Source organism: Monodelphis domestica, chromosome 1 (genome assembly GCF_027887165.1).
Source record: "Monodelphis domestica isolate mMonDom1 chromosome 1, mMonDom1.pri, whole genome shotgun sequence".
Taxonomy (NCBI): domain Eukaryota; kingdom Metazoa; phylum Chordata; class Mammalia; order Didelphimorphia; family Didelphidae; genus Monodelphis; species Monodelphis domestica.
Window position 1 is genome coordinate 717,105,519 of NC_077227.1, and position 25,019 is coordinate 717,130,537.

General features: G+C 42.9%; 2 protein-coding genes across 4 annotated transcripts in view; one reads left to right on the forward strand and one right to left on the reverse strand.

Annotated features, from left to right (window-relative positions):
- The window catches only part of PRSS54 (serine protease 54), a 17,630-nt gene extending 446 nt beyond the window's left edge, over positions 1–17,184 (forward strand). The window contains exons 2-6 of the mRNA XM_007477550.2: positions 963–1,064; positions 9,836–10,016; positions 11,678–11,933; positions 12,866–12,997; positions 16,141–17,184. Coding sequence (XP_007477612.1) covers positions 1,007–1,064; positions 9,836–10,016; positions 11,678–11,933; positions 12,866–12,997; positions 16,141–16,800 — 1,287 coding nt within the window. The 5' untranslated portion in view covers positions 963–1,006 and the 3' untranslated portion in view covers positions 16,801–17,184. The remainder of the gene's footprint in view (positions 1–962; positions 1,065–9,835; positions 10,017–11,677; positions 11,934–12,865; positions 12,998–16,140) is intronic.
- The window catches only part of CCDC113 (coiled-coil domain containing 113), a 35,701-nt gene continuing 27,835 nt past the window's right edge, over positions 17,154–25,019 (reverse strand). For 2 of the 3 annotated variants that reach the window (XM_007477549.3, XM_001376167.5), the window contains 3 exons: positions 24,604–24,711; positions 19,275–19,430; positions 17,154–17,349 (listed from right to left, as the gene is read on the reverse strand). In XM_007477549.3, coding sequence (XP_007477611.1) covers positions 17,269–17,349; positions 19,275–19,430; positions 24,604–24,711 — 345 coding nt within the window. In that variant the 3' untranslated portion in view covers positions 17,154–17,268. The remainder of the gene's footprint in view (positions 17,350–19,274; positions 19,431–24,603; positions 24,712–25,019) is intronic. The other variant, XM_056811721.1, reaches the window with a different exon arrangement.

Below are 25,019 nucleotides of genomic sequence, written 5' to 3' on the forward strand. Positions count from 1 at the left end.
GAGCTTGCCTTGAGAACTGATTCCCTTCAAAAATCCCAGGATCTTGGACTGAGGAAAAAGGAAACAAGTATTTCACATTTCCCTTTCCCTGGATCCATATTCCCAATTTCTAGCCTACTTGCTAGCATGGACAGATTCCTTTTCATCTCCTTTTGATGAAAGGACAAACAATGAGAATGAGGGAACTGGGTGACTGTAGATAAAATATCTGATTCAAAAACCCTGTGTCACTTAAGTGTATCTAGCCTCAGTTTCCCCATTTGTGATATGGAAATAACAATAGTGCCTACTTCCAGGGTGGTTGTGAGGTTTGAATGAGATAACATGTTAAGTGCTTTGCAAATCTTTAACTAAAAGGGAAGGAAGGAAGTCAAGTCAGTGCCTGTCTCAGAAGGTAATGAATTATGTAACATGAAGAGGATGGATTAGAATTAGACTTGGAAAACTCAAGCTTGAACCTTGACTCCAATGACCCTCTGTAAATCATTTCATCAATGCCTCCCTCAGTTTCTTATTTGTCAAAATGGCAACAAAAATAGCACCTACCTCCCAGGGTTATCATGAGGATTTAATGAGATAAAATTTGCAAACCACAAAGCCCACTCTGAATGTTAGTAATGATGATGGTGATGAAGAGGAGGAAGAAGAAGAAGATGATGATGATGATGATGATGGTGATGGTGGTGATGATGGTGATGATAGTGATGGTAGAGTAGTGATGGTATTGGTGTGGTGGTAGCAATGATGGTAAAGGTGATGGATAGGGATAGTGATGGTGATGGTAAGGGTGATGATGACAATCATGGTTGACTTCCTGGAAGCTAAGGATGTGCTTCTGTTAAGTATGGAAAGAAAAAAAAATACACCATAATTTGGGATGAGAAAAAAAAAAAGATGTGTGCATGCTGAGCCAGATGATTGAATTATGAGTTTTTTGTTGGCTTTTTTCCTCATTTTCACAGGTGTCCCCCGGTCTCAACTGTCTCTCGCTTGGTTCTCTTTCAAGATGGCAAAACAGAAAAGGCCACTTTTCCTATTGCTGTGCATTTCACACTCTTTTGTTGGTGAGTGACTTCCATTTCTCTTGAGATGGCTCCAACTAGGGATGCGATCCAGAAGCCATCAAACCACTGCAAGTACCCTCCCAGGGACAGTCTTCCTCAAGGATCTTGCTGTGAGAAAAGCAGGTTCCCAGCCACCAGAAAGCTTTCACCCAAACAGCAAAAAGGGCTCAAGCATGTTTGTCCCTCTCTGCCACTAGATTAGCAATAGGTAACTTCTGGACTTTACCAGTGGATTATTCTAGGCACAAAAATTCTATTTACACACCAAAGACCCGGGTTTGGTGGTTTGGGGAAATTCATTATCTTGAGTCTTTATTTTGCCTTCCCTTCGAATGCAGGATATTATCATTATAGCTAGGGTCCCTACTTACATCATGGGATGATGAGATGAAATGAGATTAGGACTGTTTTAGGTGTTTTGTAGCCAGAGAGTCTTAGATCACTAAAAGCTCTTATTTGTGTGATCTCAGATATTTGGATATGCAAAGAATGTTGATGACAATGTAAATAAAAAAAAATAAACCCTAGAGAGTATAGACAGCCCCGCAAGAGTCTCCAAATTAAACAGCACATAGAAAAATCCTATAGGAACACTTCACAGTCCTAGGGAAAGGACACACTTACTGCTTCAGTGGGCATAGAGAAGAGCTATAGAAGCCTTCCTACAAGGTGGCAGGTGGGGAGGTTTATGATGGAGGACAGAACTCATCTCCCTCCAGACAGTTACCCCTCTGGGATGATTTTTTCCCAGGGCAACTTTTCCTCCTGCCCTCGGGCCATGGTTGCTGTTGTAGGATCTCTTACAGTTGGGAATCAGGTCCTCTGGTTGTTTGGATTTCTGAGGTCTAATGAAACCGTTTAAAAATAAGTCCAGGGGGAAAACCTCCATGAACTGATGCAGAGTGAAATAAGCAGAACCAAGAGAACATTGTACAAAGTAACTGCAATATTGTGGGATGGTTAACTCTGCTACTAACAGCGATACAGTGATCCAGGACAATTCTGAGGGCTTAGGAAAAAGAATGCTATCTACCTCCAAAGAAAAAACTATTGGAGTTGAAATGAAGATAAAAAATATGTGATTTATCATTTGTTTATTTGGGTATATGATTTGGGATTTTGGTTTTAAAAGATTATTACAAAAATGAATAATATGGAAATGTTTTACTTGATATCGTGTATAACCTAAATTAAATTGCATCCCAACTCTGGGAGGGGAGAGAGAAGAAGAGAGAGAGACAAAATAAATCATATAACTTTGGAAAACTTATATGGAAATTTGTTATTAAAATAAAATAAAGATTAAAAAAAGTCATGGGGGCAGCTAGTTGGCTCATTGGATTGAGAGCCAAAAATCAGAAATGGGAGGTCCTAGGCTCAAATCTGGCCTCAGATGCTTCCCAGCTGTGTGACCCTGGGCAAGTCACTTAACCCCTGTTGCCTAGCCCTTATTGTTTCTCTGCCTTGGAATCAATACACAGTATTGATTCTGAGACAGAGGGCAAGGGTTTTTAAAAAATAAATTCAAAGTGCTCATTCTTGAACTATATGGATATAGATAAATATGTGGACCAAAATGCCATCACCATGTCAATGTCAGTGTACATGGGTCAAACTCTGGCCAATCCGACACTGTGAGCTTGGAAGGTTCTATCACAGGTTGGACACAAATAGCCCATATGAACATTTCGGATGAAGATGTACATGTAGGCACATATAAAATAGTTTATCTGACCTGGAGGATAAGAAAGTACTGTTTTCCCTGTGTATCCATCTCCTAGAGTTGTTGCAAACTCAAATGACATAATATATGTAGAAGTGTGTGGTAGATCTTAAAGAGCTATGTTAAGATCAAAAAGTATTATTATCTCCATTTTACAGATGAGAAAACTGAGGCTCTGAAGCAGTGACTTGCTCAGTGTCACACAGTAATATGGGATTTAAATGTCCCTTCTGACTCCAAGTACAGATCTCTCTCTATTCTACAAATATCTGTATATGCAGCTGTACACATACACACACACATTTTTGTTTTTGCTTTTTGCTTTCTTTCACATCCCCAGTGTTTAAAGCACGATGTCTGACACACAGAAGGGGCCTGATAAATGCCTGGGGACTTGCTTGGCATCTGTAGCTGGTCTTAGCAGTATTCTAGTTAGGCACTTTTGTCTGGAGCATCATGATTTAGGGACATCAAAATAAAGCTGTGGAGCTAATGCCATCTTCGATTCTCAAAGCCCCAGAAAACAGTGGCAGCCCCAAAGTCAAGGGAGCCTCCGGGGGAGGGCTCCTCTTACTATTTCTTAGGGACTGAGCAGATTAGGAAAAAGATTCTGGGAGGGAGCAGGAGGAAATGGATTGGAGCTTGAGCTCTTCCCCCCTCACAGCTGGCATTTCTGGCTTTGTACCACTTGCCTGAGGTCAGGGATATAGACTAGAACTTCAGTAGGGTACCAACTTCTGATATCCTTAGGGAGTAGGGGAGAATAGGGAAGAGATAGGGAAGGAAATAAAAACTGCTTCACTAGGCAAGCCCTTCTGGCTCCCTGCCACCAGCATAGTACTAGGCAATTGATTTAAGGAAGGAAGGATTTATTCCCATTCCTCTGTCTTCCTCTTTATTCCCCCGTTCCTCATCTCTTAGTTTTCCCCATGCTATCATCCCGTCTCCCCCACATCCCATCTTTTACCTGTTTTCCTCCCTTACATACACTTATCCCTCATTTCTCTTCTTCCCCCTAACATGCTGTTCTCTTTCCCTCTGTTCTTCCCCTTCCATTGCTTTCCTAACCTCTTTCCCTTTACCTAGTTTTCCTCCTAACAGACCTACTTCCCCTGCTAATGTCAAGCTGGGCTGTTTGGGAAATGGACCCTCAGGCCAGACCTAAAAATAATGATTTGGTTATTCATAACTGTGAAATAATCCATGCTCAAACGAGGTCCTTTTTAAAGGACACACACTGAGGAATCAGAAGACATGGGCTCCAACTCTACTACTTACCATGGGATGTAGGACCAATCACTTAATAATTCTGTGTCCGATTTCCTCAGCAGAAAAATGGAACTAATGACACCTACCTTCCCTACCTTCCAGAGATGTAAAATAAAATGACATCACAGATGAGTCTTTGAGACAGAAAAATGTTCTATATAAATGCAAAATATTACTTCTGTTATTACCGAATTTTTAAATTTAGTTCTATTACATGATTAAGGAATAAAATATCCTGGTTAATAAAATAGCCTGACTAATAGACACTAATCATGCACTTTTCTGAGAGCCAGGCCTAGAGATGGAAGGTCCTGGATTCAAATCTGTCCTCAGATGCTTCCTAGTTCCTTGGCAAATCACAACCCCATTTGTCTTACCCTTACTGCTCTGCCTCAGAACCAATCCTTAGTATTGATTCTAAGAAGGAAGGAAAGGGTTTAAAAATAAATAAATAAACCAATAAATATATAACCACTTTTCAAAGAATTTGACAATAAAATGTTATAATATGCTCTCTTGCTCACATCATTCCCTGTAAAAACAGCTAGGTAGCACAATAGATAAAGCCTTGAGCCTGGAGTCAGGAAGGCCTGAGCTCAAATCCATCATCTGATACTAGCTTTGTCACCACAGGCAAGTCACTTAACCTTTGTTTACCTCAGTTTCCTCAACTGTAAAATGGGGATAATAATGGCACCTACCATCTAGAGTTATAAGGATTAAATGAGATAACATTTGTAAAATGTTTAGCACAGGTTTCTTTCCTTCCTTATATCTTTAGACTCTTGAGCGAAGAGCTTAGTTTTTGCCTTTGTCTCCCCAGTGCCTAGCTAGAACAATGGATTTCTTAGTACGTGTTTGGGGAATCCATTTATTCTTGGATGATTTGAAAGGTATTCCACTTGGAAGTGCCCATTATTTATAGTTTCTAGTTCATAATACCAAGGGTAATGGAAAGATACATGGTAGGTATAAGCAGATGGTAGCTTGTTACTAAGAAAAGATTTGCATGCAAGAAGTGGGAGAAGAGGTATTATGAAGAATAGATGTGACCCAAAAAGGATGTGGGACTCCTAATGAGAATGAGAGTCAACAGATGGGCAGCTCCAATAGTATACCCAAGATACTAAAAGAGGAAAATCTCCAGCAGGTTGATTAGATCTTCTATTGAGGATTTATAGGAAAACATGGACAAGAATTGTGTAGGATGCAAAGAAATGTATCAATGGAGGCAGTACTCTACATTGCAGATCTTTCAAAGTAGATCACTGAATAATAAATATTTATAACATTATGACTATCATCATATGAAAGAGTTTTTGCGTGTGCATGATCCCCAAACTCTCCCTCTTTGAAATCTCTTTTTCAGTCAAATTCTGTTCATATCCCATTGAAACTGGTTTTAAACCAAACACAGTCCATAACATTCTCTAGATTTCTGAGAAATGTCCTTGGTAGCTCTTTGACCTTGGCTTCTTTAAAAACAAAAACAAAACAAAACAAAAAACAACAAGTAGGAGCCCCCCTCCCCCCCAATTCCCTCTTGGGTCTTTTTATTTTAACTCTCCTTTTTAGCTGAAATGAAGATGGTATAATAGTTGTTTTTTCTCTAGTAAGTGGGCTGGATACCAAAGTCAGGAAGTCTCAAGATTCAAGGAAGCAGAGCTTTGTAGACACCAAGACAGAAAGGAGTGGGGTAACTTGGGTAGCTCAGTGGCTAGAAATGGAATGTCCTGGGTTCAAATCTTGCTTCAGACAGTTCAGAGCAATGTGACCTTAGGCGAGACGCTTGACCCTCATTGCCTAGTCCTTACCATTCTTCTGCCTTAGAAGCAATGTATAGTATTGATTCTTAGAGGGAAGGTAAGGGTTTAAAAAAATAGAAAGAGGAAGGAGGGGAAATGAAGAAGAAAATCCATCTGTAGCAGAGGCAAGACAAAGTAAATATGGGACCAAAGCATCTAAAGGAACAATGGACAAGGCTCATCATAGCCACAAGTCATGCCTACAAACAGATCTTTGTTATTGGTTATCCTACTATGCACAATGTAGAAACCCAGCCAGTGCCTAATACAGCAGCAGCCCATTTTTTCCCTTCATCATTTATCTCTTCATGTCATTTTTAGTTGTCACTTAGCTCATTTGAGAAGTAGCAATAGGGCAGTGGGAATAGCCAATGGCAATTCAGCTCCAGAGAGTTGGAGGACTGGCGTTCGAATCTCAGTTCTGTTATTTTTCTATCCGTATGACCTTGAGTAAATTGCTTTACCTCTCAAAGTCTCAACTCTTCTCATGTCAAATAAGAGGGCCAGATTGGGCAGTCTCAAACTCTAGATCTTCATAGTTGAAAATCAAGTTTCTACCAAAATTAGGTCTGGGGGGTTTTAATGCTGGAAGCTTTTTTCCCCAAAATTCCTTTGTGGAATTCTAGAGAATGAGTTGTCCCTATGTTCAAGTCTACATTTCCAACCTCTCCTCCAATTGTGTAGAGAAAGTTGGACTGTGTATTTACTTTAGATGACATCTGAACCGAGCAGGGTTCAAGAATATTAGCACTCTATCTGAAACTTCAACTATTATTTAACTAAGTTAAGTCAAAACTAAGATCAGATCATCTTAGATGCCTTTGAGTTGGAATGATTCAACACTGTGCCTGCTACCGAATGTAAATACATCATAGGACTCGGAAGTCATAAAGGAAAAACACCAAAGCCCTGTCCATTAAATCCATGGATGTTTATTATGCATCTTTTATCTGTTGCCCTGTTTATGGGGCTCAGATATGCCACTATGATTCCAGGACCCTTTGCAGGGAGAAGAAAGACTCAACAGAACACAGAATGGAATGGTAGTAATTGAGGAGATGATAAAAAGGATGGGAAAAGGGTAGAAGGAAGTAGTAAGGACCAACACTTGATCATCTTCAAATAGAGGACAAGATTATTGAGTCCAAAGTATTCAAGCCAAATTAACTTCTCAAAGATGGCAGCTCAGCTCATCCTAGGAACCTTCACTAAGCTCTCGAGCTTTTTCAAACATCAAAGATGTCAAGATTTTCCACTGTATTCCAGGCCATCACCAGTAGTCCTGACTTTTGCCTTTTCACTGGACTTTGGTGACTGGAAGAAGTGAGACTGACAATTTTATGCAACTCTGCCTCACTAAAATCCAGTTCACAAGCAAGTCAAAACATCACCCTGTAATGTCATTGGTCCTCTTCTAAACAAAACACAATGATGAACAATTTTGCTCTGGGGTCCAAGGTCTCATGATTTCATTGGTCCTCTCTGAAAATGAAGGAGACCAATGACATGTACAAGCCAAGACATCACCCTGTGATATCATTGGTCCTCTGAAAATGAAGGATGAGGAACAACTAGGTGACTCAGTTGATGGGAACCAGGACTAGAGACAGGAAATCCTAGGTTCAAATCTGGTCTCAGACATTTCCTAGCTATGTGACCCTGGGCAATTCATTTAACTCCCACTGCCTAGCCCTTACTGCTCTTTTGCCTTGGACCAATATATAGTATTGATTCTAAGACAGAAGGTAAGGATTTTAAATTTTCTTTTTAAGTACAATGGAGCACCCAGGTTGCTCAGTGGTTTGAGATCCAGGTCTAGAGATGGGAGATCCTGGGTTCATATCTGACCTCAGACATTTCCTGACTGTATGACCCTGGGCAAGTCACCTAACCCCAATTGCCTAGCTTTTACTGCTTTTTTTCACTTTGGAACCAATACTTAATATCAGTTCTAAGATGGAAAGTAAGTGTTTAAACAAGAAAGAACAATGAAGTCTAAATAAAAACAAGGATACCATTTACAGTTCACTGTGATGATACTCATATACTGATATCTTAGTGCTGTCCTTGATTGTGCAGTTAAGGAGTAGGGGCATTAGATCATTAACAGAAAATCCATGAATGTAAAATCAAGTATGAAAAACTAAGTAGGGCAGCTACATGGCTTAGTGGACAGAGAACCAAGCCTGGAAATGGGAAGTCCTGGGTTCAAATATGAGCTTAGATACTTCCTGTGTGACCCTGTGCATATTATTTAACCCCAATTGCTTAGCCCTTGCCCTTGTCTTGGAATTCTTACTAGGACATAATGTAAGGGTTTAAAAGGGGAAAAAAGAAAACCTTCTAAAAAACTGTGATGCATCGAGGTGTGATGGGGAGGTAGGTTTGGGGGTCAGAAGACTTGTGTTCAAATTCCTTCTCTGTCACTTACTACCTTCTTGACTTTATGCAAGTCATATTACCTTTCTAGACCTCATCTGTAACATGTACTAGCTTGCCTTTAAAGATTCCTTCCTATTCTAAATCTGTGAGTCTGTTCCTATGAACAGCCATCAAATGTGTTAAATGCTGTCTAAGAGTAAATGTTATTTTCACTGGAAGTTGAGGTCAAAATAGTTAAATTGTGGGATCTCAGTACTACTTGTAAGGCAGAAATCTTCTCTTGGCTTAAAATCAGATTCACACATCTTGGTCTAGAGACTAATTGTGGGAATGAATGGAATGGTCATAGAGTATTGGATGGGATGTGTGTCATGGGCAACTGGCAGTAGAGAAGGGAGTCCAGTCTGAAATACTGGTCCCAGAGGAGCATTACCAGACAAATAGAGTTACGTATTAAGCACAAGGGTAACTCAAGTCCCAAGGTACATAAGAAGAAATGGGCATTCAAATATCACAGATGGAAAAAAAATAATATTGAATTGATTTATCCAGTAGATGCCATTTCCTTTCACCACCTTCACAGTACAATGTCTAGAGGGATATTTGATGGCTTTGTAGATGACAGGGATCTATTAAACAACAACAAAAAAGATTATACTGATTCTACCAGCATTCCACTAGCACACGCTTCACTGGCCTTCAGCTATGAGCGGAACATTCTTAAAATAGCAGCCTCACATCTATGTGAGATGGATGGCATTGAACATCCTGAAGGCCATATCTTCATTCCACAAATGACAAGAGAAAGAAAGAAAACCCAATTTAAACCTAATTTAATAATCTCATGGGAAGGGTAGTTTCTACGTGGAAGGCTTTGTTTCCATCTTACAGAATATGTTTTTCCTTAAGAGAGACATTCTAGAAAATATGCGTGATTCCTTTTTCTTTTCTTTTTTTATTTTTAAACTTTATTTAATTGATTTATTTAGAGCATTTTTCCAGGATTACAAAAATCATGTTCTTTCCCTCCCCTTCCCCCAGCCCCCTCCCATAGCTGAAGCACAATTCCTTTGGGTTTTACATGTGTCTTTGGTCAAGACGTATTTCCATATTATTGATATTTGCACTAGGGTGATCACTTAGGTGATCATATCCCCATTGAGACATGTGATCAAACAGTTGTTTTTCTTCTGTGTTTCTACTCCCATAGTTCTCCCTCTGGATGTGAATGATCCTTTTTTCTTGGGATCTCTGTCTCTCTCTTTCTCTCTATCTGTCCCTGTTTCTCTCTTCCCCCTCCCCTCATCTTAAAGGAAACTTATTTACATAATTCATCTTGTTTTTATTTAGAATCAGGAATCTTTGTGTTCCTGTGCAGTAACTCAGAAAGAAAAATTTTATTTTGAAATAAATAATCATGCCCTATCTTATGGAGCTGGAGCAATTGTAACACAAATTATGCTATACTCTGGTAGATAAGAGTTTTAGGGTGGGAGTAAAGGAGAGAGAGAGAGAAATAGCAAGAGATACTGGTCCAAGAAGTCTTTCACTCATTAACGCATCGGAGAGCTTGACTGGCCTTTCCCTTGCAGGTTGTTTGTTCCAAAGTAGCATCATTCCTTGGTTTCTCTCCGATGATAGTGATGATTTAGCCACTGTGGATAGGTTCCCTTGGATGGTGTCCCTGCAGGATTCACAGTACACCCATTTGGCTTTCGGATGCATCCTAAGTGAGTTCTGGATATTAAGCATCGCTTCCCGCCTTCAGAACAGGCCAGTAACATTGTTTGCTTCTTCATTCACCTTAAATTGTTACAAGGAACTGGAATAAGTGGGGAGGGCTTGGAAGGGAGGAGAGAGGGAGAGGTAAAGGGGATTGTTTAAAGAAGATTTAGTCTGGTACATTTTGCCCATCCTCTGCCTGGAGAACCCAGTCCATCTCTCTGGCAACAGGAGTTTGACAGACTCAACCCTTCTTGCATCACATAAAGTGCTGAGTTCTAAAAATTCTCAGCCTCAAAGGCTTGACTCAGCCAAGGTTGGTTGGCGCTGTTTTATTTTTGTTTTGTTTTGAATCTGCCATGGAAAAGCCAGTAACTAGGCCAAGTGAAAAATGAAATTCTTTCTGAATTCCAAAGAGAATATTTTAATGATGAAAAAAGTGTGAGCACTGGCTGATCCCACAGGAAGACACTGCTGCTTCCTTACTGGTCCAGGGCTGCTTCCCTTTGATGTCATCATTATCACTTTTGATTAGTGAAAAATGTGAAGAAGAAAAAAAGCAGGTTTCTGCCAGAGTGAACTGGGGAGGAGTTAGAGGCATCCTAGCATCTGTCAAAACACTTAATGTTTCCCTCCCCACTTCCCTGCCTCCTCACCCATGATCCATTAGTCAACAGTGAGCCCAAACTTCCTGGAAATTGGGGTCCCCCAAGTCTCCTATAACCTTAAGAGATACCTAGTAAGGAGATTATTAGCATTCTTCAAGGAAATTGCCATTCATTCATTTGAAAAACCTTTATTGGGATCTCATCATGTGCCAAGCATTTGGGATACAAAGACACAAATGAAATAGTTTCTACCCTCAAAGGACTTACATTCTGGGGGGGGGGGGATAGATCAACAAAAAATACATAGATTTTAGGTAAAATTAAAAAACAGGCAGTAGATAAATAAAAATGCACAAAAAGAAAGTACGTAGATAAATACAAAATAAACACAAAAATAGTTTGGGAGAAGCACTAACATTTGGAGAAATCAGAAAGGGCTTCTTATACATCAGAGTCAAGGCTGGAGGGAAACTGAGGCTTTTAAGAGACTAAGGTGAAGGGGTAGGGTAGCTAGGTAGGATTAATTCTAAAATGGAAGGTAAGGTTTATAAAGGAGGGGACTAAGGTGAAGGAGAGACTACTCCAGGCACAGAAGTGGGTCAGTGCAAAGTCAGAGACATGGAGGCAGACGATAACAATGTCAAGTCCATGGCCACTTCATTTTGTTAGCCTAAACCTCATGCAAACAAGGGTTTTGTTTGCCTTTTTTCTCTTTTCCCAATGGTGAGGGGGAGGGAAGAAGGGGATAGAAGAGAGAGAAAACAAAGGCTTATTAGTTGGAAAAATAATTCCAATTTTTTTTTTAAGCAATGCCATGTCCAGGGAACACCAAGCAGACCAGTTTGGCTGGGTCACAGCAGTGGAGGGGAAGTGATGGGTAATCAGTGATTAAAAGGCATTCCTGGCTTTGCCAACAAGAAGCCTGCTATGTTCCGTGTGCCCTCCCCTATCCCATTTGGTGCCAGGGGGTTGTCCCTACCAAACAAAGCTTGCGAATGTGAGGATGGGGAGGGAGAATTGGTGGTTTACAGTCTTCCTGGCTGTCAGTGGAGGAGAAGCTGCCCAGGTATTTCTGGCTCATTGAATGCTTTGTTGTCTCTCCAGGAAGAAGGTCTTGGCATTGGTTGGTATAACCGACATGAATGCCAGGAGAAGAACCCAGCCGGAGTATCCCATCGATGGCATTTTCAGTCATGAGAGCTTTAATTACATCACCATGGAGAATAACATCGCCCTCCTGAAGACCTACACAGCCATTGAGTTCAGTGACCAAGTTCAACCCATCTGCTTTGCTAGCAGGAACCTGGCCCCAAGCATCCTGGAGAACTGCTGGTTGTCAGGATGGATCCACACTGCTGCAGTTAATGCCTTTATTCTAATAAAGGAGGGTGTGTGCTGGCAAAGGGTTTCACTGGCATGATCTCCTGGGTGCTTATCTTAATTAGTCAGGCCAATCACAATCAAATCCAAACCAAACCTGGGCTAGAAATCTCACACACTCACACACACACACCCCCAAACTAAAAGAGGGTGTGTGGGAGCAGATGGTTTCTTGCCAGAAATCCGGTTCTTTCTCAGCTAGGGTGGCTCAATGGATAGAGCACTGGATTCGGAGTCAGAAAGAGTTGAGTTTAAATTTGGCTTAAGATACCGACTGGCTGTGTTACCCTGGGCAAGTCATTTAACCATCACCTGCCTCGGTTTCCTCACCTGTAAAATGGGAATCCTAATGGCATCTCCCTTACAGGGTTGCTGTGAATATAAGCTGAGATATTTATAAAGTGTTTTGCTACCCTTAAAGTCCTCTGAAAATGCTGCTATTATTGTGATGATGATGATGATGATGATGGGCAGCTCATAAATACTAGACCCACAGGTGTCCTTAAATGACTATCCTTTCTTTTCCTGGCCCAAGTTGAATTTAATAGTCCTGAAAATTGGTGCCAGCTGCTAGGAGGTGGGAAAAAATGCAGCCCCTGAAATGTAGGGTTGCTGTCCCTAAAAGTCACTCGAGGTGGTATCAGGATTCTACTCGCTAAACTCTCACAGTAGAGCAGGTCCAGCACAGTAAAACTGAGGCAATCTGTTGTCAAGGAAAAACCACTTGATTTGGGGGGCAGAAGTCTTGGGTTCAAATTCTAACTCTACTCCTTGCTAGAGAAGACTGTGAGAGAGTGGATTTATAGTGACACTCTCCAGTCCCTCCTGTTTCAGCACCTTTATTCAGAGGGTCTCAGCAAAGAGTGAGGCATTTCTATTAACATATATTGGGCTTGCTTTTTCATGGTCCAGACCAGAAAGAGAATGGAGATGGGCGTCCTGAGGAAGCTCCCTATGCAGGAAGTGTGGCCCTGTTCCTTAAAGAGATCCCGAGGAACTGTCTGCTTTAACTTTAAGGAAGAGTACAACAGCTATGAATGCTTGGTAAGAAAAATTAGTGGAAGCCTAGAAGGTAAGAACACAAGAGGAGCTGTGGCCCCCTTACATGACTGGACATGTTATCATGTGATAGCTCTCTAAATTAGGTGGTTATTGAACTCAAAGTCAGATGAATTAAATGAGCTTTTATGGAGCCCTTGCTATGTGCAGGGCACTGGGTTAGTCCTCTGTAACTCTTAATTGTGGGAAGGAAGTACATGGGCAGCCAGGTGGTACAGTGGGTAGAGTATAGGACCTGAGTACAAATTCAATCTCAGCCACTTACCAGCTATGTGACCCTGGGCAAGTCACTTAACTGATTCTGCCTCAGTTTCCTGATCTGTAAAACATGAATGATAATAATTGTACCTACTTCTTTAGGTTGTTGCAATAAAGAAACAAGTTAGTCTCTGTAAAGCTCTTTGTAAACCAGGGCCAGTTAGTTGGCTTGGTAGATAAAAAGCCAGCCTTGGAGTTGAGAGGCTCTGGGTTCAAATCTGGCCTCAGATACTTCCTAGTTGTGTGATCTTGATCGAGTCACTTAACCCCAATAGCTTCGTCTTTACTACTCTTTTTGCCTTGGCACTGATACTAGTATCAATTCTAAGATGGAAGGTAAGGGTTTAAAAAAATTAAATAAAAAGCTCTTTGCAACTATTCCAGGCTTTTACTTGATGGAAAATGGAGTAAGTTTACTTCAGCTTTATGGAAATGTTGTGCACATGAATGGGTGTGATGGGAAATAATACTAAAGTAGATTGGAGCCAAATTGTAGAGGGCCAGAAACACCCAAATAAGGGATTTGCATTTTATCCTTGAAGTAATAGGGAGCCACAGTTTTTTTCACCAGGGAGACACACTTGGTCAGACTTGGAGTTTAGAAAGATTTATTCTGCCAAATGTGTGAAGGATGGATTGGGGAGAGAAAAGCCTTGTGGCAGAGAGGAGAATTAGGAGGCACCCTGAGACAAATATCTTAGCAGTCTGCCAAGTCTTTGCTATCTCACAAAAGACTCCGCTTAGCAAACTGGTCAGAACAATTAAGGGGTTCTGAGAATCTGGCTTCTGAATCGCAGATCTGAAATAAAACTTCCTAATTGGCCCCTGAAACAAACCTCCCAATTCCCAAGTCAAGAAATACTGTCTTGATTAAATGATGATTAAAAAACAGCAACATAGACACTAGTTTTACAAAGAGTGTCTAAAGTCACAGGGAATGAGGTCATTTGAAGCTGTCCTCCCATTCCCATTAGTGAGATCCCAAGGCATTTTTGGCAATAGCAACTTTTTAACTCTCCTTTTGCCTTGCCACCCAAATGAAAGAAGAAATGGAGAAATCGCCATCATCAAACTGATCACAAGGAGCTAACATTTTGTTAGAAGACTAAATGAGACAGACAGGGAGAGAAGAATCATTAGAGACGAAAATTTCCATCAATATCCTACTCTGAGTAGAGACCGAGGCAAAAATTACTTAACAGGACAATTAAAATTCAGTATACCCTGGGCTTTCAGGAATTATAGTCCCGGAATTCCTTTGGGGGGAGAAGATTCTGGAAGTTTCTGGATAATTGGAGAAGTTAACCCTTTAAGTAAACTGGCTTGGGGAGGGAGAGGAAATGGGGGATTTAAAATATTTCCAAAATGGACATTATATTTCCCTGCCTTCTTAAGTAGAGTATAATGTACCAGTTATAACTTTTTCTTGATTACTCAAGGTAATCACTGCCAAATAGCAGCTATGATGATGTTTAAAAATGCTGTGGAACATAGGATTGAATGGACAGTGACTTGAGAAGTAGCCTGGACCTAGTTTCTTTAATAAGACCCTACTGTCACCCCCTCTTTTTAGTTATTTCTATCATAACCATGATTGCAAAGGATATGTTATCACATGACCTCTTGGGGATTGTAATATGTCTGCTCTTCTTTTTAAAAAATCCTTCCTTCTGTTTTAGAATCAACACTAATCTTTGATTCCAAGGCAGAACAGTAAAGGCTAGGCAATGGGTATTAAGTGACTTGCCCAGGGTCACACAGGTAGGAAGTGTTTGAGGCCATATTTTCACCTGGAGGCTCTCTATCTACTGAGTCACCTAGTTGTCTCTTATGGTTCTCTTCTTGAAAGAAAAGTGAATTCAAGGCTCCCAAATGTGGTTCTTAGTGATGCTTTCCTCTCGGTGACCCTTGCCTCGGATCAGAACATCTAAATGAAGGGGTTACAGCTTGTCAGTTCCGGAAAGGGGAGGGAAGAAGAGAGGGAGACAACATGAATCACATAACTTTGGAAAACTTATGTGTAAATTTGTTATTAAAATAAAATAAAGATGAAACAAAAAAATAAAATGAAGGGGTTAGACTAATCCACTAAACCATATGCATTTATTAAGTATTTTCTGTATACACCACTGAGCTCTAGGGTTCATTCTAAGCCTGAAGCCTTTGATGCAAGGACCTGTAAGGTCAGCTACCCATACACAGTGGTCACAGAGTCTGTCCTTTCTCTCACCTCCCTGATAATGATTTTACTGTCAGAGTCCACAGGTTTCCCTCACCTCTTCAGAGCTGTGCTATTGTTTGGTGGGTGCTTTCATCTGGAGTCTACTAGTTGTTTTTTTGTTTGTTTGTTTTTATTTAAAAAAAAAAGGTAACAGGAGATAGCTGGGTGGCTCAATGGATAGAAGAGCAAGCCTGTAGATGGGAAGTCCTGGGTTCAAATTTAATCTCAGACACTTCCTAACTGTGTGACCGTGGCCAAGTCCTTTAACCCCCCTTGCCTAGCCCATACTGTTCTGCCTTGGAAACAGTGCTTAATAGTGAGTCTAGGTTTCTATTCTAATCTAGGATTCTAGGTTAATATTGATTGAGGGTAAGGGCTGTTTTTTTTTTTTTAAAGAAGAGCCATATTGCCATGCCCAAAAGGTCATGTGATAACATTGCTCTTCTTTCTGCCTTAGAACAGAACCAATACATAGTATTGATTCTAAAACAAAAGGTAAGGTTAAAAAAAAAAAGACTCCCACAACCTTTTCCTCTCGCTTTCAGCAGGAATTGTTGTTGGGCATTTCCCAAACACCAGGCCAGTAAAGCCACGAGAGAATGAGCGGAATGGTCCTCTGAAAGAGCTTAAAGACTTTTCTTTTCCGTAGGGAGACCCGGGAAACCCAGTGATGTGCCAAGTTAAGCCGACCAACCAGTGGATCCTGAACGGCGTCCAGAACGAAGGCGGAAGGAGCTGCCTCGGACCCTTCCTTTACACCAAGATCTCTTACTACAGCAGCTGGATTTCCAAAATGATAAAGAAAGAAGGGCTTGATTTATGCCCCGTCTTCAGCTGGCGAGAGCGCCAGTCCGGCCGCTCCTCGGACGCGGGTGTGGAACTACAGAACAGCTCCGTGCTGGAGAAGCCAGTCCCAGACTCGTCTGCTCCTCTCCCGCGGGGACCCTCTTTTCGTCCCCACCGGCCGCGACTTCCCACCGCTCGGCCGCATTCCGGTCCGCGTGCTCCTCCGCAGAGGGAAGAGCAGCCACAGAATCGGGAGGAAGAAACCCGTCTGAAGCCCACTGCCGATAAAAAAGTCCCGGCCATGGCAGGGGAGCCAGGGGGGGCTGAGAGCGCAGCCAACAAGCTCCAAGCCGAGACGACGAGGGCCAGCTCGAAGGGCAGCGCTGAGCCCGTCTACTACGACTACTACAGCGGGGAAGTCATGCCCGTGTCGGGGCAGGACCGGCGGCGTCCGGCCCGGGAAGCCATCTCCGCGCTCTGCTTGCTGGCCCTTGTCCTCGGGGATGTCGCATCCAGGGGCTAGCCCGCTCACCCGACATCCTCCGCTGAGAAGCCCACGCCCGCGGGATGTGCCGCTCCTGGGCAGCCGCCCGTCTCCCCGTGCCCGGGCGCACGGAGGGCATTCTCGGTGCCGTACCCCACTCTCCTTCCTCCCGTGCCCCTGGGCCTTTGGGCCAACAGCTGGCCACTGGCCATGTCCCTCCACCTCCCCCCGGCCCGTGCTTCTTTTAGCATTCAAGGAGCCTCGGATGGGGCAAACGAAGCGTTCTTCCCTCGGAGATGGACTCCCAGCGGGCACCAGCCCAGAGGAGCCAGACACGCACCCAGGGCAGACCCTCCCTCCCCCGGCGCCAATGTAAACCCCACGTCAAAGACTTTATTACTAAAAAGGGATTTGTTTCTTTAATGGTTTGCTTTTTTGATCACAGAACTATTCATACTGGTCTGGTTCATTTTCTTGATTCTAGGTCAGATTTCTGAGGGGTCTCCGCTAGAGCCCGGCTCTGGTCTCCAAAAGGTTACTGGCCATCTTGACTTTATTCCAAGCCTTCCGGTAGCTTTTTAGAGACATCTGGAAGGAAAAGAAACCATACATCTGTTGTACTACCCATAATATAATGGGTTGTGTGTTATATTTATTGCTATAGTAAGTAAAAGGTAATAGGGCGAGCCAGCACTTCTGTGAATGTTTAGCATGTTTAGTAGAGGGCCACAGGCCTGAGAGCTCGAGCAGACTTAAGGACGACCCCCCCCCCCCCGCCCCCCTTCTAGACCCTCCCGGTGGAATCCAACTGACTCCAAAGTCCATCCTTGCCCCTTCTCCCATGATGGGTGGGTTGCCTCTTTATCTATGTATCCTCATGCAGACCTGATGTTATCTTTTAAACCTTTACCCTCTGCCTTAGAAGGCAGAAGAGCAGTAAGGAGTTAAGGGATTTGCCCAGGGTCACACAGCTAGAAGTGTCTGAGGTCACATTTGAACCCAGGACCTCCTGGCTCTCAATCCACCAAGCCAACTAGTTGCCCCCAACCTGATAATAGTATCCTGGGATCGGTTCAGAATCTCTTTTGCTGGTAGAACATCTTTCTTGGGCTTTACCCTTATGAGTGATAGGAAATGAGAGGGCTATTTGGCAGGTGAGGGTCATCCCAGCAGAGGAACCGCTGAAGCCTCAGATGGTCATTGCTTCTGCCCCTGTCCAGGGGATAGACACCCCCCCCCAACAGGAAGGTCTGGGAGATCATCTCGCTGGAGTCACAGGGCTCTGGTGCACAACCATCCCATCTGCCCTTTCCTCATTCTCCCTCATCACTGCATTCAATGGTGCAGCCCCCCTGGGGTGGCTCTTGGTCCTGCAGAAATTCTCTACTTGGGGAAATCACTAACTGTTCTCATTTTCTCTGGCATGAGTACATTGTTTCCACTGCATGGATTTCTCTTCTCATCAAGAGCCCCAAACCCGTGGGATTGGGGGTTGGGGGAAGAAGGTCTTTAAAAGGGGGGGGGGGGGGACTGGAGCCACTGTCAAAAGCATGAAGGCTTGGGCTGAATGCCATTTTTATAAATTGGTGCAATTGGGCTTTCAGGGGATGAAGGCCCATAAAGGCAAGCATATGGACTAACAGGTTTCCCACATCTCATGAAAGAAAAAGCAACTGAAAACATCTTGGACATCCAAAATGCCTCCACTTCCAACAATAGTGACCCCCTCGTTGGCTGGAAAGAAAGTTCTCACAGGGAAGGCACAGCCAAAGACTTCTCTCTTCCCTGAAAAAATCAATTGGGGAGAGGGAGGGAGGGAGGGAAGGAGGGGGAGAGAGAGGAGAGAGACAGAGAGAGAGAGGGGGAGAGGGAGAGACAGACAGAGAGAGAGAAACAGAGAGACAGACAGACAGAGAGAGGAAAAAGAGAGAGAGAGAGAGGGAGAGAGAGACAGACAGATGGGGGGGGGGGGGAGAATGTTTTTCTTTCTCCCCAGCCCAATCAATCTAACTACTGGGCCCCAGCCTTTGCCCCAGATGCTAGGACAGGAAATGAAATACTCCCTTGCCTTCCAAAAGCTTTCATCCCATCCAGGGAGACAATGCTGAATCTAATAACACATAAAATAATAAGTACAAAGCAGATACCAAGTCAATGGAGGTACTAGCATTTGGGAGGAACAGCAAACGGCTCGTGTAGGAGGAGGAATTCTGGAGGTTGACAAAAGGATGAAAAAGACTTCAGGCCTGGGGGAAAGCTAGGCACAAGCCCAGAAGGGGGGCTTGGTCAGTTGGTCTGGCCTGGCCTCTGGAGTCCATCGAAGAGAGTAATGTATAATAAGGCTGGGCATCACAAGGTTATATTTGATGCTAGGAGTAGTAGGGAGCCATTGGAGTTTATGGAGCAAGGATGTGACTCAAACAGCCCTGTGCTTTTGGCAAACATAGAGGTTGGGCTGGAGTGGGGCTTGGAGACCACTCAAGAAGTCGGGGTAAAAGGTCATCCAGCCTTACCTCTGCGATTTCTACTTTCCTCTCCCACGTCTTGATACTCTTTTCCAGCTCATAGTTGGTGACCTTCTCGTGGACATACATCATTACATGGGGCACTTTGTAAGTTGATAACTGCTTCCTTAATTTCTTATTCACAGTTTCTGCTTTGGCTCGGTCCTAAGGCAGGAAGGGAGATAAAAGAGAAATTCATAGCTGGGATGGCTGTTCTTCCCGAGTTTCTGTTGGCACCAGCATTGCCCTCTTGTAGCATGTTAATGGCAGCACTGAAATACTTTTTAATCTTTGGCTTTATGGCAACTGGGCATAAATGATAGGATTCAGAATCTAAAATCACTTACATGGATCTACTCCTGACTTCAATAGCAACGTCTCACCATTAGGAGTTTTGGTTGAAATGACTGTTTTTCATTCCTACTGTTCAACCTCACTCGTCAGAATAGCCACCTTTTAGCACCTGAAGTGAAATCCACTAAGTCCATCCCTAGTACCTACTATGTGTGTGATTGTGGAAGCTTCAGTTCGGAGTGAGAGAAACAAGGGTAACAATGGAACAATGAGAAAATGCAGCCAGATCCCCAAATGTGCGACACTGATGATGTAATACAACCTCAGAGGAAAGAGACCCGTGCTGTTCGATACTGACTAAACCCTAAATCCAGTTTTCTTCTCTGCCTCTGCCTGCCAATGGACGACTTACTCCTGCCCGTGGACTCTGACACAGACACGATGCAAAAATGGGCCACATTTAGGCAAGCTGTGAGTTTTCTGACTCTACTGCAGCAGACACATCTGGCACCCTCACTTGGGCAGACCAAGGGGGTCTCAGCCCAGTCCTAGTCCTTCAGCTGAGTAGAGACGAGACGAGAGAGCTTCTGGGTGTACTTAGCAGGAAAAATGAATTCAAATGAGAAGCTCCCTCAGATGTTGGTGTCCCTCCTCATCCTTTAAGCTGCTCGTCCCATCCGTGATGCCCGGCTGCAGTTCTGGCTTTAGCCTCAAACAGTCTGTAGAAATTCAGAGTGCTCAAAAAGGGTGGTTTTTAGCCATCTTGGCAGAAAGAGGAGAGTCCTGTGGCAGAGAAGAGCTCCTCCTAACAACACAGACAGAGCAGAGCTGCTCCTCTCTTCCTTTGCTTCCATTTTCTCTGCAAAGGCCCTTTGGAAAAGAAAAGATGAGGGGGAAATGCCCAAAGGGGAGCGGATGCCCAAGATGAGCAAGAAAATAGTATGAGAAAACCTATCTGTCCTCAATGAATTCAAGTGAGCCGGGCCCAAGGGAACCATGAACTCAGGTATGCAAAGAGTGGGCAGACGGGATTGCTGATGACACTATAGTCTTACGTGAAACATGCTGACAAATGGGAGACACCCACATTTTGTGTTTGCTACAAAAAAAGGAAAAGAATAGAATCTGCAACCTGTAGACCAGCGAAGTTGACTTTGATTCCTGGCAAAATTCTAGAAAGAATGATTAAACGAATGGTCAGGAAAGAAAGAAGTGCTCACTCACAACAAGCATTAGTCTTTATCAAGAATGCATTTCCTGGGGACAGCTGGGTGGCTCAGTGTATTGAGAGTCAGATCTAGAGACAGGAGGTCCTAGGTTCAAATCTGGCCTCAGACACTTCCCAGCTGTGTGACCCTGGGCAAGTCACTTAAGCCCCATTGCCTAGCCCTTACCACTCTCCTGCCTTGGAGCCAAAACAAAATATTGATTCAAAAACGGTATTGATACACAGTGTAATTGTAATTGTAATATAGCCAATACATTGTAATTGTAATATAGCCAATACACAGTGTATTGGCTCCACGATGGAAGGTAAGGGTTTAAAAAAAAGAATGTGTTTCCTTTTTTGCCAGGTTTCTAAACTAGTAGATGGACTGCCCATGTAGTTTACCTAGAATTTAGCAAAATACTTAACTAGGAGCCTCGTGTAATTCTTGGGAAAAGATGGAGCCGGGCTAGCCAAGAGTAGGATGGGTGGCCCTCAAATTCAGTGGTCTGACATCAGTTTAGTAAGAGGCTCCAGGATTGTGCGCCAGTGAATCTGGGCCTGGCCTTGTGGTGTGTCAACATTTTTATCAATCACTTGATAAAGGACCTAGAGGGTGTGCCAATCACATTGGAGATGGCACAAAACTGAACTGAGATAGCTAACACATTGGGGGAGTTGGGATCCACAGTTATTGACAGGTTGGAAATCTGATTGAATCTCACAGAAGGAAATTTAATAAATGCAAAGTCTTCTATTTGGGCTCAAAATATTGCTTTCACAGGGCAGGCAGTTGGCTCAACAGGTAGACAGCCAGGCCCACAGATGGGAGGTCATGTGTTCAAATCTGGCCACAGACACTTCCTAGCTGTAGGACCCTGGGCAAGTCATTTAACCCCCTTTGCCTAGCCCTTATTACTCTTTTGCATTAGAACTGAATCACAGTGTTGATTCTAAGACAGAAAGTAAAGGTTTTTTAAAAAGTTGACCTCATAAGTACAAGCCACTAGAGGCAAAGTTAGATGGTAGTTTGTTTGGAAAGCCTGAGAAGTTTTAGTGGGCTACAAGCTCAGAGTGGACCAAATAGTGTACTAAATACGGCAGCCACTTGAGGGAATGAAAACCTCATCCCTACAAAGAGAGCCACAGCTTCCAGAAAGAAAGAAGCCAGATTTCTGCACTGGTTAGGGGCCAGAGGGATCACTGTGCTTGGGTCTAGGCCTAGGCTCAGGTCTAATTTAGGAAGAGCATTCCTAAACTGGGGGAAGGCAACAGAATGGGGAAGCCTCCCAAAATACACCTCACAGGAGGATCGGCTGAAGGAACGAGGAATGCTTAGCCTGGAGAAGAGGAGGGCACGATGGCTGTCTTCAAATATAGGAAGGACTATGAAGTGAATGAGGGTTTGGATGTTCACTGGGAGCCACAGGGGAGAGACTTTAGGCTGGTATCAGGAAAAACTTCCTAACAAGTAGAACGCCATCCCAGGACAGGCTGGTAGGGAGGGAGAGGACTCCCCCTCCTTAGAGCCCTTAACACAGGCTGGACAATCCCCCAGGCTTTGGGTCAGTGGTAGTAGGATGCTTTTTGGCTGGATTTGATGATTACTGATGTCCCATCCAACTCTAAAAAAAATGAATGATTCTAGTACCAGATCTTAAATTGTACTATAAAGCAACAGTGATCAAAACAATCTGGTAGTGCCTAAGGAACAGAATGGTAGATCAATGGAGCAGATTAGATACATGACATACAGGGGTAAATTACTTTAGCAAGCTAGTGTTTGATAAACAGTGTTTGGAATAAGATCCCAGTGTTTGGAATAAGAACTCACTCTTTTTTTTTTTAAACCCTTACCTTCCCTCTTGGAGTCAATACTGTGTATTGGCTCCAAGGCAGAAGAGTGGTAAGGGCTAGGCAATGGGGGTCAAGTGATTTGCCCAGGGTCACACAGCTAGGAAGTGGCTGAGGCCAGATTTGAACCTAGGACCTCCCATCTCTAGGCCTGGCTCTCAATCCACTGAGCTACCCAGCTGCCCCCTAAGAACTCACTCTTTAACAAAAACAGGTGAGAAAACTGGAAAACAGTATGGCAGAAGCTAGGTATAGACCAATATCTCACACCATATACCAGCACTGGCGAAGCCATGGCACACGTGCAGAGCCGGCACTCTGGGAGCTGCTTGTTCCCCCTTTTCCCAGCACCCAAGGACACTTTTTTGCATACCCCACCCCTCTGTCCAGCCTCCTAAAGCAAGCACTTTCTCCCTCAGTTCTTTCCAGTAATGCAAGGGATCTCAGACAGTTTGAATTTGCCCTCTGGGCACTCAGAAAAAGTTCCACCAATGCTGCCCTATGCCAAGATAAGCTCAAAATGGATAAACAGTTTAGATAGAAAGAGTTATATCATAACCAAATTAGGAGAACACAGAATAGTTTACCTGGCAGATATCTGAAGAAGGGAAGAATTCATGATAGAGTGTATGATAAGATATAAAATGAATAATTTTATTATATTAAATTAAAATGGCTTTGTATAAACAAAACTAACCAAGATTAGAAGGAAAACAAAAAACTGGGAAAAATTTTCTATCTCTGCTAAAGCTCTAATTCCTCAAATTTATAAGGAACTAAGTAAAATTTATAAGAATACAAGTCATTCTCCAATTGACAAATGGTCAAAGGATATGAACAAGCAATTTTCAGATGAAATCAAAGCCATCAATAATCATGTGAAAAAAAAATTCTAAATCAGTCTTAATTGGAGAAATGCAAATTAAAATAACTGAGGTATGACCTCACACCTTTCAGATTGACCAATGTGGCAGTAAAATAAAGTGGTAAACATTGGAGGGGATGTAGCAACATTGGGACTTTAATGCATTGTTGGTGGAGTTGTGAACTGATCTAATCATTCTGAAAGGCAATTTGAAACTATACCCAAAGGGCTATAAAACTGTGCATACCCTTTCATCTGGTAATACCCAGTCTATATCCCAAAGAGATAATAAAAAAGGGGGAAAGGACCTACTTGTATAAAAATATTTATAGCTGCTCCTTTTGTGGTGGCAAAAAATTGGAAATGGAAGGGATGTCCATCCATTGGGGAATGGCTGCACAAATTGTGGTTCATGTTGGTAACAGAATGCTATTGGGTTATAAGAAATGATAAGCAGGATGATTTCAGAAAAAGCTGGAAAGATCTGCAGGATGAAATAAGCAGAACAGTGAGAACATTGTACACAACAACAGCAATATTGAATGATGATCAGCTGTGAAAACTGAGCTACTCTAAGCAATGCAACGATTTGGGACAATCCTGAAAGACTTATGATGGGGAAGGTGCTCCACCTCCAGAGAAAGAGCTGTTGGGAGTCATCTTTCACAGCAGTGTATTTATGGGTTTTTTTGGGGGGGTGGGGGTGGGGGTTGGTTATGAATGAGTGTGCTCTTACAACAATGACCAATATAGAAGTGTTTTGCATGACAATAAAAATGAAAAAAATGAATGATTTTGTGTTATACTTAAAAGTCATTTTAACATTTGGTAGCATACAATTTCCCTTCACATTTTTTAGATCACAGGCATAGAGCTGAAAGGAAACTTGGAAATCATTTCGTTCAACCTCATTTTATTCATGAGGAAATGTAGGCCCAGTTTGATGAATAACTTGCCCAAGGTCACAGGGATACCAAGGAGATGAGCTGGTCTTGAACCCAAAACCCTCTGACTCCAAACCCAAGGACTTTCCAACATTCTCCACCACTTTCAAGTCAACAGGGAGAGCCAGATGTAAGCCATAGATCAAAGCACCACCGAGTTGACATGCTTTTTACCTCTTCAACTTGCAAGGTTTCCTTTTCAATTTTCTCTAGCATATCTTTTCTCAGGATAATCTCTTTTCTCATATAGTTAGTTGTCGATATTGCCCGGTGAAGCTTGGCCTGAAATGAGACAGTGTATCAAAGTCAATAAGTGTGGATAGTTTCACCTAATTGTGCAGACGGAGGACTGCTCTGATGAGAAGGGGCCTTCTGGAGAGAAGGTGTAAGGGTGTCTTCCTTTCCTAATAGAAGAGAGGGCTCTTCCCTATGCATTGGCACATCCCAACATCATGGATCAGAGACTCTGTCATAAAACCAGCCTGTCCTGAAACCAAGCATGATCTGCCTCCTGGAAAACACCGTCTCAGCCAGTCACCAGGCCAGTGGATCTGGGAGGCAGGTTTTGAAGGCAGCTCTCAGTACTTTAG